This window comes from Cynoglossus semilaevis, chromosome 15 (assembly GCF_000523025.1).
Source record: "Cynoglossus semilaevis isolate Cse_v1.0 chromosome 15, Cse_v1.0, whole genome shotgun sequence".
Classification (NCBI taxonomy): domain Eukaryota; kingdom Metazoa; phylum Chordata; class Actinopteri; order Pleuronectiformes; family Cynoglossidae; genus Cynoglossus; species Cynoglossus semilaevis.
Window position 1 is genome coordinate 5588715 of NC_024321.1, and position 16414 is coordinate 5605128.

Sequence of the window (16414 nt, forward strand, 5' to 3'; positions counted from 1 at the left end):
AAAGGTCAACTATTTAAAACTTTGATGAAGCCGTCGTCCACAATCTATACAGCTATCTCTCTTTTTGACTGTTGTGTGAGTCAGCTTGTCAGACGGTAGACTCACTTACTTTCCTACACTTGCGTCTGATCTGATGCAAACTGAGAGTCTGACCTGAAGTCGAAGCCGTCTTTGAAAGGTATTTAAAGCTTGAGCTGAATGTAGTGAAGTGGCAAAATGGGGATCAACTATGTGACTATCGACTAGTGGTTAAATGGAACTATTGGATATACAGTGCTGGTCATAACTTCAATCCTTTAACTTTCCTTTGGTAGCCCTTGTTTAACATTAAATTTAATAATACAAACCAGAAATGTGTTTATATAAAAATAAAGGCATAAATGTAGTCTTTATAAATATAGTCTGACTCTAATTCAATGGCTGTTAAGTGAAGGCCCTATGGTCGTGTACAGCTGCAGTTATACAGTAGACAGGAAATGTAGGAAAACATTTTAAGAGCCCTCTTCCAGCTGAGCATTATCGTCCTCCAGTGAAGGGCTTCACATATTGAAGGGGTCCCTCCAGGCCTAGAAACCACAGCGCTGCTTCAGAATTTATCTCTTTAACAGCTGGCTCTTTGGCTAAGAGTCGTCGAACTGCAGAAAGCAGTGTGATGTTTCCTCCTGGCAGTGACGGAGCCACTATCTAGACCAGCCTTCCCCTGGTAGAAGATACATCTCACTGTGTCTGGCAGCCCAGGAGACGGCCATCACATCTGGTCCTGGACTCAATGTTGAGAAGTAAATTCTGCTAATGATGAGTGGCTGTCCAAAGGCCCAATCTGTCAGAGGGAATAAATAAAAACCCAGGCTCCTGCTCAAGTGAACAGAAAAATCTGATGTGTAAAAGTATGGAGACATTTTTGATGTGTTTTTTAAGAGTCTCATTGGGGGAAACGGCTGGTTTGAAAAGGAACTTGCTGCTGTACCTTTAGCTGCAAGCTGTTACATTTCACTCAGGTTGTATTCTCCGAGGTCAGCGCTGTGCGGAAACTGTTTTGTGTAAATGGACACTCTGGCAGATGGTTAAAGGGACGTCCACAGTTGATTTCATTAATGTTTGATACAGCGGTGATTCAGTTCATTGGCAGTTTGGTCGGATATTCCTGCTTTGTAGTCTGTACACATTCTTAGCATTCAATACCGAATTCAACATAAGAGAAACAGTAGAAAAATAATAATAATTTCTGACACAACACAAGATGGGATTTGGGGGTCTGTACCCCCCACAAAATTAACCATTATTGCCAAAACTAGTTTCTAACTAAACTGGTTTCTGCCTAAACAAAATTATGCTTAAAAGGTAAACTCTAACTGCTGAAACATGGTTTACATTGATCCAAACAAACAGCATTATATAACTACAGAGATAGCACACACTTCAAACTTATCTCTTAAATGAATCTTAGCATGCTATCACCCACGGTTTCATAAAGCTCAAGGTATGCGGTGATGAAATGACTGAACATAGGCAGTTATTCAGCTGCAACCTCTTCTGAACAAGTATTCAGAAAAGTATGCTAAGAAAAAAAGTGCGGATTTTCACGCTTTCTTAATTCCCTTTCACTCTAAGTCGTGCATTCAGTGTATGGTGGCAGCCCATTCTATTCAAAGGCTCAGATTTCAAAGGGACTGAAGTGATGTTAGGCAGAGGAAGATTATAGTTTTCAACATGCACAAAGGTAGAGAATATTTCCTATGAGGAGTGCGGTGACCCCTTTGAAATGTAATCAAGTGGAACATTATGAAAGAAGAATATCTGAACAATGGAACCATTTTTGAGTTTTTTCTCTCTATACAGATTAGGCCATCTGAAGATAGAACCCCGAGGGGAGATAGTTGTACATAGAAAGAGAGAGAATTAGATTCAATCTAAATGATTAAAAATAATAATAATAAAATAAATAAACCAATGCAATTTAAGCAAGATGTGGTTATTGGCCAATCAGAAATATTTGAAATGCAGGCCAGTTAAAATAATTTAACACAAATGTATATTATAATTAACAATATGTAATAACTTGTTAAATACATCAACACAGTATGAATATATGTAGATACATACAATATTTAATCTGACTATAACATTTTACAAATTTGACATTTGAATTCAAACAGAAAAAAGCACAAACAAAACCCACTTGGAATACAGAGAAAGTCCAGTAAGCTGGCATCCTCAGTGTGAACGGTGTGGTGCAGATCAGTGTTGTCAAAGTCTCCGCACACAGGGTGAAAAATTGCCTTTACTGCGTAAAAACCATAATAAATGACCTCAGAAATAACTATGAAGCACTTTTCCAGCTTCATCTGACCTTCTGTGTTGACCTTGAGGAATGTACCCACTACTGCCTTTTTTACAGCACACTGAACACCAGAAAGACAGAGAAGGTCTGAGATAAGTGCAGGTGGTGGTGTCTGTCGTGGTCAACCTGTGTGCTATCAGGACAAAATCAGTGGACTGTGTCTGGGTGACAACACTCTGCCCGCATCACTGTCACTGCTGAGTGTCCGCAGGTGTCCTCTGGTCTCAGTGTCATGACAGTCGTCCAACAGGCCAGGTTTGGGACAATAAGGCACTCACTGTCACTGTTAGCTGGTATCAACTTTTTATTATTTTCTGTGTTCAAATATGAGAAATAATTTGCTTATTGTTGTTTGTAAAATTTGTAAAAAGAATTTCTAAGATGTTTATGAGAGACCTTCAAATTTTACAAAAGTCAAGAGCACTATGATTTTGCTAAATTAGAAGAATATTGAAAAAGTCAAATTATTTGTTCTAAAAAATATTTCAGTCCTCCATCAATATTACTTTTCATAACTCTTTTTCAAAAAATTCAAGTTTGAATTTTGTTTTTAAATTCACATTTTCAGAATAAAGATGTGATTAGTCTTCAGTGACATAACAGTTTTTGTCAGTGAAGGCATCACTGACTTTATTTTGTCTGTGGTTTGATTGTTGGGTTTTACTGAGTCTGATGCTGCTACAGATTTAGCCACGATATAGTCAGAGATAATCAACACATACTTTTCACATTTCCAACAGGATACTATTTTATTAGTGCCATTGTAATTACGGCCATTTATTTCTGCAGATTCTGTATTAATTTTTTTTAAGCCCTATTCCCAAAGAGAGAGAGGGAATCAATTTTCCAGAGTGTGACAGAAAGTCAGTGCGAGAGAAAAGTGAGAGGAGCGGAGAGGAGGAAAGACGACCTGCCACTGGCACAAGGTGCAGCGCCATCAGTGGCCCTAATCAGTCATCGGCAGCCTGGATATGGATGGAGCAGGGAGGTTGAAGCGTTGCCGCAGCCAGGCAACATTAATAAGGAGGCAGCAGCCTGATTACACCTTAAAAAAGAAAAGAGCGATAGAGTGAGTGCTAGTCTGGTGCTAAATTCTTCTGATGGAGGCGAGAGCGGGGTGAGGAGGAGTCATAGTCTCTCCTCTGTGACCGTGAGAAGATAAAAGACTGACAAGCTGTAATTAAGAAACTGCCAGAATCTCTTTTCTTTTCACATGGCCGTTTTATTTGAGGGGAATTATGAACATAAACTCCCAGTCTGTGTGTGAGTCAGCTCAGCCCCCAGGAGAGTAGGAACGTATCAGGGAGCAGACTGGGTGGTGTTCAGGAAAATGGGCTTTTCATATTTACCCCCCAGGCATGTCATCTGCAACAATGGTGCTTTCAAATGCCAGGTTGTTCACAGATTAATTTTGCTGTGCATTGAATTGTAGATGCAATTAATACTTTCACTGGTTTGAATGCACTCTCTATGAACTGGGGAACTATATATTTTTCAATATATATCTTGTTAAAAGCTTCATCAGAACACGCCACACAATTTAATGCTGTGCCAGAATGCTATAGATCCATTATTCACTTGTTGCTCTTCTACATAGTTGCTACACGTTGTCATCTGCACAAATTGAAAGAAACAGGGAGAAGGACCTGGAGCCTTCATTTTGTCTCCACACCCAGCATGTGTCTGCGGGGGGTTTCCACGTCCGGTCAGATGGCCGACAGCCAATTAACAAATGTGTTGTGAGAAACTTTAGAGTTTTGATATTGTTGAGGACAACAAAAATCAAAAGATTTGAAAGTAACTGACAGTGTGTCCTACAAGGCACTCTCGGGATGCACAAAAACCCAGCAACTCTAATGTACTAATGTTTTCCCCCTAATATTAAGGAATGCTGATTTACCAGAAATAATCATTTTTAATTATGATCACTGACATCATGAATGATCATGACTAATCCAGCTTACTATAAAATATAATACTTTATTAGCTCTGATTATTAAAAATATTTTCTCTCATAAAAGGGAGTATAAAATTACAAATCTCAAATTCTCCAATATTGTGAAGAAAATCAATACCCTACTATTTAGTCTTTTAGATCCAACATAGGGCTAGCTGTAAACTGTAGAACACACTAAAAGTATGAAGGACATAAATGCATCATTACATATATGCACATATATTCAATTGTTAATCCCTTACAGTTGCATATATGATTCTGCTTAGGTTGTAAAAATGAATAGGAGGTTTGCAGGGTATTAGATTTTGTACAGCTTTCAGCATCTGTGTTCATCACGTCCTGAAATTGAAAAGAAAAAAAAAAAAAATCCAGACCTCAGTATCGAGCTTCCCTGGTAATTCTGTTTATCCTACAATATTGGATTATCTGTCTTTTCTAATTATAATCATAAATCATGCTGAATCTTTGCTGCCAAATAAATATACCCAAAGGGGGCAGCAGACTCTTGGCCCTGTTCTTGTATAATCTCTTGTAGAACAATAAGTAGAGAAAAGGCTGCAGTCGCTCCCAGTGCTATTAAGTAAATGATTTAATTATCATGATATCATTATGAAAAAATGTAAAAAATCACACCAGAATTTTGTGGTTAGGTTTTTGTTTTTATTGTTGGATAAAATGACACAGGGATTTCTCTATATAAATAACAGTTAGGTGAAATAACATACAAGACGTGGCTTTAAAGAGGTGAAAGCAGTGAGTACATGTTTTGGTTTTTTTTTTCTTAAAAAGGAGACTGTGATGATTATAGGCTTTGGACATGACTGCAACCAGTGGAAATCTGTACATTAATGAAAAGCTGTATGACTCATAGACAGGGTGCTATGTAAAAAAAAAAAAAAAAGTCTTTAGCCAAAGAGATTGATTTAAGGGTTTGGAAGAAAAAAGGGAAATAGCCTTAAAGATCTATATATAGGAGTCCGATCTAACAGGAGAGGTGGAATTACTTAAATAATCTGTACACGTTAAAAGTTCGTACTAAAATTTTGATGCAGTCGTCCATTGTGATTTAGAGTCAGAGAGTGCTATAGGGTGAAAATGCATAGAAATGTGTCCAGCTAGGAAACAGTTTCCTTCACTTACCAGCTATGAATCTACTACGGTAGCTTGAACATGTTTTTAATGTTATTCACAGCTTATCCTCAAAAACCCTCTACACACACAGACACACACTACTACCCAACTCCCTGGTGTTTTAGATCGTCATTTCTTCACATTAAAATGCCATTCACAAGAAACATGCTGTCAAACTGAACAGAAAATGCACGTTTCTAGCATTTTATTCTATTAAAATCGACTTAACTTTTCTTTGCCTAGAGATTTTTAAGTGACGCTTGGGATTTTCTTCACACACGTGCTCTATTGACTCATTGCTAAGAGACATTCTGACTTGTACAAAGCTGCTAGAGTTTAGGGTCAGCTCAAACTTCAACTTTTTCTGCTCTGGACTAAAAAATAAATGACAAGAAAAATTAGGAACGCCTAACATTGGTTTTAGTTCATCATTCAAAGGTTTAAAATTGCACAACCTATGCATGAACAGTCTGTCCCTAATTCAACATGGTATGGTGGAGTTGCAGCCATTCTGGGAATTTTCCCACAATTTTTCAAGTGGAGGGCAATTAGCTTTAAAGGCTGAAGGAAAAAATGGAATGGGTGAACTCAACATCGGGACATACTCTGGAAATTAACAATGATATAAATATATTCAGTCAATTATTTTCATTTTAATTTAGTTGAGAGATTCTCTTCAGCATTCCCACATTTGACTGAATAATGCAAGATTGCATGTTTTTGTACTTTGTACCAGATTTCTTTCTGAAAAATAACTGAAAAGAAAATAGCAAGCAACTTCATGATGTTTGGAAGGAAAACCACCTAGTATTTTCTTAATGTCATCATTAAAAGAAAACAAAAAATAATATTCAATAAAAGAGATTCATCAAAGGTTGCTGAACTGGTCAATTTGGTTTCGTAAGCGTGGTTTTCACTGCCGTGCTTCCACAAAATCAAAGAATCTGCATCAGAATTCAGTGCAACTGTAACGTCCACAACAATGATGCTTCCCAGGTGTTGATGATTTGATGACATTTAAGAGTCTCCAACCCATACCACCACATTGCCTTTGAAGACATCAGTAATCTCACAATTGAGCTTATTGAGCCGTCCATCCAGAATGAATAGGGACTCTCTGGAAGGGGACATGAGGTACTGACCAAACAGTCCGCTGCTGACCACTATCCTGTTCCTACTGCTCCACGGCCATTCGGAGGACTTTGTGGCCTCTTTCAAGCTCTTGATCATCTTGACTTTGCCTGTGTTCAATTCCACAAAGAGAGCATCTGTCTGACGGCCAGAGCTTCCAAAGATGTTGTACTGGTGAACCTCTATGAATGAACGCTGGAAGGCCAGATCAGACAGGTGGAGGTTTGTGTGAATGTCGAAGGGTTTGCCGATCTCTCCCCGCTCTGAGATGGTCTGGATCCTCATCAGACCATCATTGTCATCAACAGTGACCAAGTAATGACCGTCTGGTGAGACGTAGGGAGTGCCAGTGACATCGCTGTTTTGTCCAATTACATTATCTGTCACGCCATCCAAGATGAGTTGGGGCTGCGTGGCGCCAGTGGAGTCAGGTCTGCAGTTGACAAAGTAATAGCCGCCAAGATGGGTGTACGCCAGGGACTTTGGGATGCAGTTATACTCCCACAAACTGATGTTTTTCACGTACAATGATGTCTCCAGGTTGATCTTGTGCAGGACAGGCTCATTTCGATGAAAGATGAGGCCAAATCTGCGGAGAGTGCAAAAACGAAATCAATAGCGGGTCATTGGAGAACCAAAACTATGACAAATTCTGGCCATTTTTGTCAACCATTGCATTTGATAGCAACAGTCCTCTTTTTTTGTCTTTGTTGTGGTATTTCAGAAGGATTCCTAAAAAGAAAAATGCAGTACATGAGCCCACTACATGAGGTTATTGTCCCCACTGTGGAGCCCAGATAGAGGCATTTGGCCACCTGTCCAAACCACAGTGGTAACAAATGGTCATTCTTAATGCTTGTGTTGTCTTATACTTGTGTACTTTAGTATCAGGCCAAAAGTATGAAAGAATATGTATTTTAGTCCAAAGTTAACATGTAATAAATTACAAAAAGGCTATTCAACAACTTAAACTGCTATTTCCTGTTTCCGAGACTTGGCACGATCGACACTTTTAGGATTTCTGAAGAGGGCATGGATCAGCTGAACTGCTGCTCATTACACAAACTCGAAGGATAAGTTAATGGGACATTAAATTTTAAAATATAAACTAGGGTAGAATGAGTATGCAGGGAGCTGACAGGCCTCAATTAACCATGAAAACCGGCTGATGGATGCTGACAGGCTTTCGCAGCCTGCTGTTGTTCATCATTTTTCATGCCATTTGAACACAAGGTTGTACCTCAGAAAAGTAAAATGGCTGTTTGAAAGCCACAAAGCACATTATCATCATGTAGGAGGAAATCATTGATCCAGACTGTCCATTGGGTTTAGAAGGAGGCACTGAGTTGTTAGAGACAAGAGCCTGAAACCTTTGTGTTCTGAGTCAGGTCAAATTTGTCGTCAAAGATTCATAAGGATGAAAATGCTAGCATTGATATATTTAATATGGCATAGTTTTCCAGATTAATGACGGGTTTTGTTTGAAACAGCTAATAGATTTATGGCATAAACACCTGAGCAAAATATTAAGACAAGCGGAAACAGTGAATTATAAATTTCAATAAAAATAATTGGCATTTTGTGTTGGTAATTCATTCATTCATTCAACTAGATTAAATGTCAAAATGTTGGATGTCTGAACAGAGCTAACCTTTTCTATCAAACCTATATTTAAAGTTTAAGCTGTTCATTGAAGAGGGTGTAGGACCTCTTCTTCTTCTTTCAGTAGTTCCTCATCTGCCTCCATTTCACCGTCTCCCTACCTCCTTTATTTTTATTTTTTTTTCATCAATCAACCACCATCTGACTTTCATACAAATTGAAGTCCTTACTGCAGAGATGCTTACTACAGAATAAACAACATCTGCAACATTTCAATATAGCAAGGCACACTTACACAAACATAAAGATTTAAAATCTCTTATTGGAGCATACAACGCCCTTGCACCTTTTAATATCCTACATTTAATATATATTTTAATACTGCATATGGATTTGTGGTGTAGAAAGACAGGGCCTTTTTTTCTCTTAAATGCCTCTGATGCTGAAGATGCTGACCTATAGTATTTGGCCTGCAGACAGCATCAACGGGGCCCTAAATGTATAGTATTTTCTTCATAGTCTGTTATAGTTTTATAATCTATATAATAGGCTGTTCAATACTCTGACTAACAGCAGGTGATGTTTTTTTTTTGTTGGTCTATCGTGACTTTTTTAGTGCATAAAACTCCTGAACTTCTAAGAAATTGGAAATGACTGTGTTTGTGTGTTCAACCTTGACAGCAATGGTGCAGTGCAAAAAGCCTTTTCTCCCTGACACGTTCAAAGATGGAACACTTTTTTGCCAGTGTCTTCGGGGTGTCATTACATCATAAATAGCTGCCGAGAAATGGCATCAAAGCCAGATTTATGCGCAGATACATTTTAAGGCCATTGCTTCACTCTTAAACAGCTGGTGAACAGTCTGTTCCAGTTTGAGTGCAGTTCATAAACTGACTTTGTCAGTTGCTCTTGTGTCTTCTTTTTCTATCATAGAAACTCTTCTTTGAAACATTGTTACAATCCAACAGGAACACGGGTGGGAGGGGGGGATTTCAGTTGTGTATGAAAGTTACAACCGGTGAATAAAACTTTGCTGATGTAGCAAATACCAAAGACAAAAATAAAAATGACGAGTAAGAAGATGCTGCGGTGAAACTGAGTATGGATGTCTTTTACCTTTGATTATTTAATAATCCCACATTGCATCATAATCCTCTGAAGTGTGTATCCGACTGCCTTATTGACTCAGGTAATGTCTGTCGTTTGTAGTATAGATTAATGCATTATTGATTTAACTGTATGGTCCAACAGGATTACGGTCGTGTTTTCCATTTTTTTGTTCTGCATCTTTATACATTTATTTCTTTCTTTTTCCCGCACAGTGGCTGGTTCTCAAAGAGTTACCTAAAAAATGTGGATTCTGCAGTTTAGTCCAAGATCCCCAGGCTAACAGATCATGATAAAGAATATAAAAAAAAGATATTGCACAGTAAAAGATCTATAACACAGCAACTCCTATTTACCCATCTTCCAGCATGAAAGCCTTAAATCAACATCTTGCTTGGCTTGCTTTGCCAAGAGGCAGCCTGTGCAATGATTAGATATTTGTGAAGAATCGGTGCAGACTGAGTTGTGGGCTACTGTATATGTGGGTAAAAATAACAAATACTATCATTTTATTTATTTTTTTGCTGACAGGCAGAGTTGCCTGACTGCAAGTCGATACACATAATGAATGGCAGACCCCAGAAGTTACTGCCTGCTTTATAGTAGCTGCTGAGGGAATCCCCGGCCATTAAAGGATATCTGAAAGTTGCATACTCTTTGCAGTTCATGCACTGTTCAGACTGCAAAATCGACTGATCATTGTAGCCTCCCTGCCAGTGGACAATAAGCACAGTGTAAGGAGTTACAAAGTAGGAGTTCCTAAAATATTTAATAACCTGGCAATAACACAGCCCTGTACGGCGGTAGACTGTAGGCTTCGTGTTTGTGTCACTAGGACTTCTACGCAACTAAACAAATGTGCATGGATACCATAATCCCCATGAAACTCACTATGCCTTACAAGCCAACGTAACGGAATTGGTCACATGACCCACACAAGGTAATGTCTAATGTAAGGTAGGCATCCAGAATATAAAGATGATTCTTTCATTGACCAAAACAAGCTGGAGCCAGAGGCTACATTATGACCTCAAAGTTCCATCAGTCACCAGCTAAACTGGTCACTTGGCCCACTGGTCTTTTTGTTTTATCAATGATTTAAATCGCAGCCAACTTTAAACCGACCAGATAGATCAAAAAGTGGGTTGTATGGTTTCCCACTGTACCACCTGCAGTTAAAAAGGGCCTCATTGTAGAATCTGAGTAATGGAGAATGCGGTATCTGTTATTGGGTGATAATTTAAACAGTTTTTCCTTAAAAAAAATGATTACCGTCAGCTAGAGTTTTCAAGAACTTTCTGTGCAAAAGAAGTGCAATTTAGAAGTAAAAGAAGTTTTTTTAAACTTTTTATTGTAAGAGCATTGTTTAACTCTATACTCAATAAGTGTCTTCTGAATTCTTCCAATGCTGCTCACTCTTCACTGTTGCTCTAAATTTAGGAAAATATTTGTCATGTTTATCAATTTCTAAGAGGCCAATAATTCTCTTTTACAGCAACCAGAATGTTGTGTTTTTTAGGAGGAAAATATCAAGAAACACTGCGTGCTCGTGGGTGATTATTCACTTATAAGCATGATAAACAGAACTGGCTGCAGTAATGATCCTCAAGCTTAACACCAGGAGTGATAAGATAGAAGCTGGTGAAGCAAATCTTAAACACAACACAGCAAAATGATGAAGCCAAAATGTTCCTTCAAACTCTCCGCCAAGTCTCAGTGGATCTAATTACAGCTGTACCAGCATCAACCACCTCCTGACTCCTTTCCCCTCCTCCTCCTCCTCCATTAGCATCCTGAAATGCTCCAGACCTCCTGCTTGTTCCTGGCGTCTCCATGACATTATTGAGCGTTTAGAGGAGGAGGCACAGTCCATGCTCAAGTAAATTATCACATATTTAGCGTATTCTGTATGACTGCTCGTCATGTGTTGAGGAGTCAGTGAACTTGCTGAGGTTTGACTTGAGATTAGTCTGTTTAGGTGCTCCGACAATTTAATGTTTTTCTTGTGATAAAAGGGAGAAATAATTAGGTATTGTTGCAGTAAATGCAAGTGTGGCTGATAGTCGGCTGCAGGACAAATTACTGGTGTGAAGATGTCAAATGGAGTTCAGCTGTGAGCTGATGGTGAACCTTTTTCAGTACAGATTATTCATATAAGTTAAATTATTCGTATTTAAGCCATCTGTAAAACAGCCCAGAAATTCACACAGGACACGATGGAGCAGCGGGTCAAATGTTTTCAACGCACCAGGGGATGGAGACATTCTCTAACTCAACCCTTGGCAGGCCCTGAATTTGAACCCCCAGTCTTTAAATTAAAAACTTAATCCTTAACAACTATCCAAATTAGCAGTAGGATCTAGAACACTTGTATTTTGAGAAGACTTTGGGAACATTCACACTTGCAATTCCTCCCTTTGGTTCTTGCAAAAAAGAAAATGGTTTAAGCACAGTTTATTGTAAAAAAGCCTAAAGTAATGACCACTAGATGAGGATTTTTCTCAGTGAATGAAAGAAATGTTACTTACCCAACTTTAGTTACTTTTTTGTTTGGTTAAAATACATTTACTTTATTTCTGTATTTTTCCTCCACAGTGGCTGGTTCTCAAAGAGTTACCTCAGAAATGTGGATTCTGCAGTTTAGATCCCCAGGCTAACAGATCATGATAAAGAATATAAGAAAAAATATATTGCACTGTAAAAGATCTATAACACAGACTGAAATAATGGTGAAAGTTAAATATACAAAATGTGTTGGAGGGAAAAACGTCAACTAGATAGATCCTAATTATAGTGTTGGAATTAAACAACCGTATTTTATTTTTTCTAAACGTTTATATAATCTAAATACAGTTTTATTGGTTTACAGAGTAGGGTTCATAATGATTTATTTCCAACATAATAGGAAATGTAAATGTTTTTATATGTCCATTGCTTTATATGGAAACAGGCTTTGGTCAATCAAACAGTGTAATGTTCTTTGATGCACAGCTATTATATATTAATCTGTCATTTAACGCGTTCAGTTAACTAATCCAGTCATTCATTTATGTCTATTAATTTATCCTTTGAGTATCCAACGTGTCCATCCGCAGCCTGGACGGACAAGTGCTCACATTCACTCCTACTCCAAACTCCCATCCACCTCATTATAGCACTCCAGAGTGTGAGGGATGTGTGATATCAATTCACTCTGCAAAATGAGTTCACATTAGTCATTGGATCATACCTGACATGGTTAATGATGAGGCTCGAGGAGGGAATGAAGAAGTCGTCCACTCCGTCAAAGCGTCTGCCGACAGGCTGTGTGTGCACAGCATGATGGGAGATTCTCCCACTGGCCTGACTGATCACCTGAAGGACATCAAGAACGGGCAGTATGAGTGAGAGGCGAGAGGCTCATGTTCCCTCCGGTGAATCCAACATCTTGGCATCATGTTAGTCTCAGTACAGATTTGCTGACTTGGTATAAAACTGTCTTTTTTTTCTTTTCTTTTTTTTTTGCTGAGTTCTGTGCTGCACAATATATGCAACGTAATTCCCTCAGCATTTAAGCCCTACGAAGATAAATGTCTGAGACGGAAAAAAAGAGGCTTTAGAAGTATGTCATAATGTGTTTCTAACTCTCAGCAGAATTCGGGGGACATATATTTGCTTGTAAGAATATATTTTATGTTGTTGTGTTAATACAGCCCATACATTGCATTTATACATGTGGCCACACAGTTCCTCCTGTGTAACTTTGTTTGTTCTGTTAGCAGATGCTAATGGTTCCAGGGAACAGTGACATCATAGCCATCACCTCATTAAAAACACATTGTAGAGTATTCTGCACCCTAGTTTAGTATTACTTAGTAATTATGTACATATTTACACATACCTTAAGTTTTAGTATCCTAACATTATTTTTTACATATTCATATAAGTCATAGAATTCTAATAAACACATACATATATGTGTATATATATCATATATGATCACTGACAATGAACCTCAAATACAGTAGATAAAATGCCAAATCACGCATATTCAAAGTGATTTTATTCCAGCTCACTTAGAGGATGCATCAAAAAATTTCACACATAAGGTGAAATCACAAAATGGTCCTTCTGTGAAAATTACTTAAATATTTTAAACGACTACTAACGAGTTATTCATTTGTTCTTCACTTCAAAAGTATGCGAATACCACAGTAAATAGGTCCTGTCATTTCAATTACTCTCCATTTATCGCTCTCCATCTCACTCAGCATCTCTGCGGGCATCAAAACATTGTCGCTTTTTAATCAAATTTAACTGAGTAGGAGTTGGACTCTAAAATAATTGGAAACGTGTCACGGCCCGAATGCTCACATGGATTTACTCTAAGCGACTATTAATTACTGCCATCAAGCTAAACAATTGAATGTCTCACGGAGAGTGCAGTCATTAATCACCAATGTATGTCATATTGGAGAAAAAGAGATTGAGACAATTAAATTTAATTAGTAGTCACAGCTGAGAAGGTGTTTTTTCCTATAATTTATTATGATACAAATGGGGGAATTATTTGTGCTTCGAAACAAAATGCAGCAAACACTGCTTTATTTGTCATATTCCAAAAAGTATTGGCGGGACCACAGCTGCTCTTTGTAGATTACAAACCAATGCTATTTTGTTTTGGTGTTGTGTTTCTTTTCCTTTTTTTTTAATTAGCACCCAGATAATCCAAATCCTTACTTTATATTTTTTAACATGATGAGAAGCTTAAATTGTTTTGACTGCGATTAGCTAAAAAACAAAAACAAAAAAACCCCGAGAAATTCTTTGTGTTAATGACCATTTTTTACACTGCATATTTTTGTGACAATTCCTCTATTTAGAAAATACATGAATTGGCCATTTAGAGATTAACCAGGTACAAATTTGCTGGCTGCACAAACACAGAGCTTGCTGTCCGTTGCATATCTCTGTTTCTGGCTGCAGGTTTACAGAATACAAAAGGAAACACACAGATAATTACAACGTGTTAGTGGAAATGAACAGCCGGCTGTGGATTTACCTGCAGTGACGGCAAGTTCTTCTCCATGTCTCCCCAGCTGAGTAGCCACACCTGGTCGTGAGATTTGTCATAATGGAGCTTCACAGGATAAGGGTCAGTGCTGATTGTCTGCAGGATGACACACACACAGACACACACACACATTTCATCCAAAGTGAGCCTTTTAGAGACAGCAGGGCTGCGGAATAACAATTTAGAGGGAATCTCGCCGTTTGCTTTTGAAGTGATCCCTCTTTGATGTGCAGTGGTTAATGCGTTCAAAAAGTTTCCCTGCACTCTAATGCATCAGGGTTGACAGGAGCGGGTCTTCTTTTAACAAGGCAGACTGAAGGTGTGCTTTTTGTGCACAGGGTGTTTTTGGGGGGGAACAGAGCTGCATTTCAAATCAACTGCTGACAGACACAATTGCTTTACCACACTGAAGTAATTGCCTTCAGTCCTTCTTTTTCCTAACACTCTAAGGCAATATTCTGGAGGCAGAACCAGAGATGAATCACATGTAAAAAAAAAAAAAATAAAAAATTGCTCCCTGTGCATTGAGTTCACAGAACATCGGCACACAGCTTGCTCAAAGGGAATAGGGAAAAAATAGGGAAACAAAAAAGATGTAGTCTTTTCACTTTCAACAACACTATGAATAAAAGTATTGTTTTTTATCTTTAAGAAAACATTTGCAACCTTATTCCCACAATCCCCTTGGTTGTTGGTTTACCTTTTATACCATTTGCTCTGCAATGGTGTGTTGTTTTGCTTCTACCATGAAAAAAGGTTTTCTGACTGAGGAAGCACACTGATCCTCAGAGGTTCTTGCATTAAACGATGAGAATATGTAAATAATCCTCGCTAATCCTCTAACATGAAGTCATCGGAGAAAACAGGTGTTTGTGTTGTTTATTTTCTTTTTAACATCTCCTCGCTGGATAAGAAAATTAGGAGAATTCTCATTTAGGTTTTCCAAACCAAAAAATAATAGATTTACTAGAATTAATTAATTCATGTTTTTTCCTCTTTGTTTTTAGTAGTATATTAGATAAAACCTAATTATATGTGAATATATATATATATATATATATATATATTTCTAATTAATGCTAACGATATATAATTTTGCAAAACATTTCCTGAACATGAAGTGTTGAGTATTATATTTTAAAATTCATCAAGTGGGCTGGATTGAAACCCCAAGTGGGCCAGTGTTGGCCTACGGGCTTTATGTTTGACACCCCTGGTTTAGAGTCTCTCCTCTGCTTGTTGGTAGAGAGAGAATGTTGACTGTCCACATATAAAACTCCAGCGCAGTGTCATTCTGCCCCCCTCCTGTTCCTAATCCTGCCCTCAACAAACCATCTCCTCCTTGTATCACATAAATGAAAGTTTCAACACTTGAGATCATCGAGGGCTTCAGGCAAGACTTATTTGAACAAGTTTAACTTTCCAGGCTCTGTGCTTAGAAATTATATTCAATCTGGCCATGGTAAAAAAATCTACAATGGGATGAAAACAGACTACTGTTGTACCAGGGAAACCAATAATATATATACTTTTTTTTAATGCTTTGCAGTTTTAATACTATGCACGCTGAAGGAAACATGCTGATTCTGAACTCTGGTTCTTGTGTGAAGCAGTGGGCTGTTTTAAGGAACTATTTTTTTAAATCATCCGTGAAGAAAAGTGAGCGGACTGCCATGTAATTATCACTGTGAAGTTGCCGGGTTACGGCATCCATGAAGAGCTGGGTCTCGGGGTCACTGGCTCAACACGTCATACAGTTAAGGTGAAGTGTTGGGACTCGACCGTTGACGTTGGTGCGACATGGGTCGGGTCAGGGGTGAGCTGCTGAAGTGAGAGCTGTAGGAGGTGACGATTGAAGCAGTGATGAGTCCTTAAAAATGATTTCATGAGTGCAACGGGGGCAGGCATGGACAGGGAAGACACTAAAGGATAAAAAGGACTTTTGTCTGTATGCTGGGAGTGAAGAGGTGTGGCAACACCCTCACTTATATAAACAATGCAATCTGTTAAACCTCCTTATAGACTGTGTGTTAATAACTGATGTAGCTGATGACAACCATCTAAAGGAGTCTGACGCAGGCACCAACATTAC

General features: G+C 38.3%; 1 protein-coding gene across 1 annotated transcript in view; it reads right to left on the reverse strand.

Moving 5' to 3' along the window:
• Positions 1-4945: 4945 nt before the first annotated feature.
• fstl5 (follistatin-like 5) overlaps positions 4946-16414 on the reverse strand; it is an 85573-nt gene continuing 74104 nt past the window's right edge. The window contains exons 11-13 of the mRNA XM_025063189.1: positions 14311-14418; positions 12499-12623; positions 4946-7149 (exon numbers count right to left, since the gene is read on the reverse strand). Of these exons, the coding sequence (XP_024918957.1) occupies positions 6447-7149; positions 12499-12623; positions 14311-14418 (936 nt within the window). The 3' untranslated portion in view covers positions 4946-6446. The remainder of the gene's footprint in view (positions 7150-12498; positions 12624-14310; positions 14419-16414) is intronic.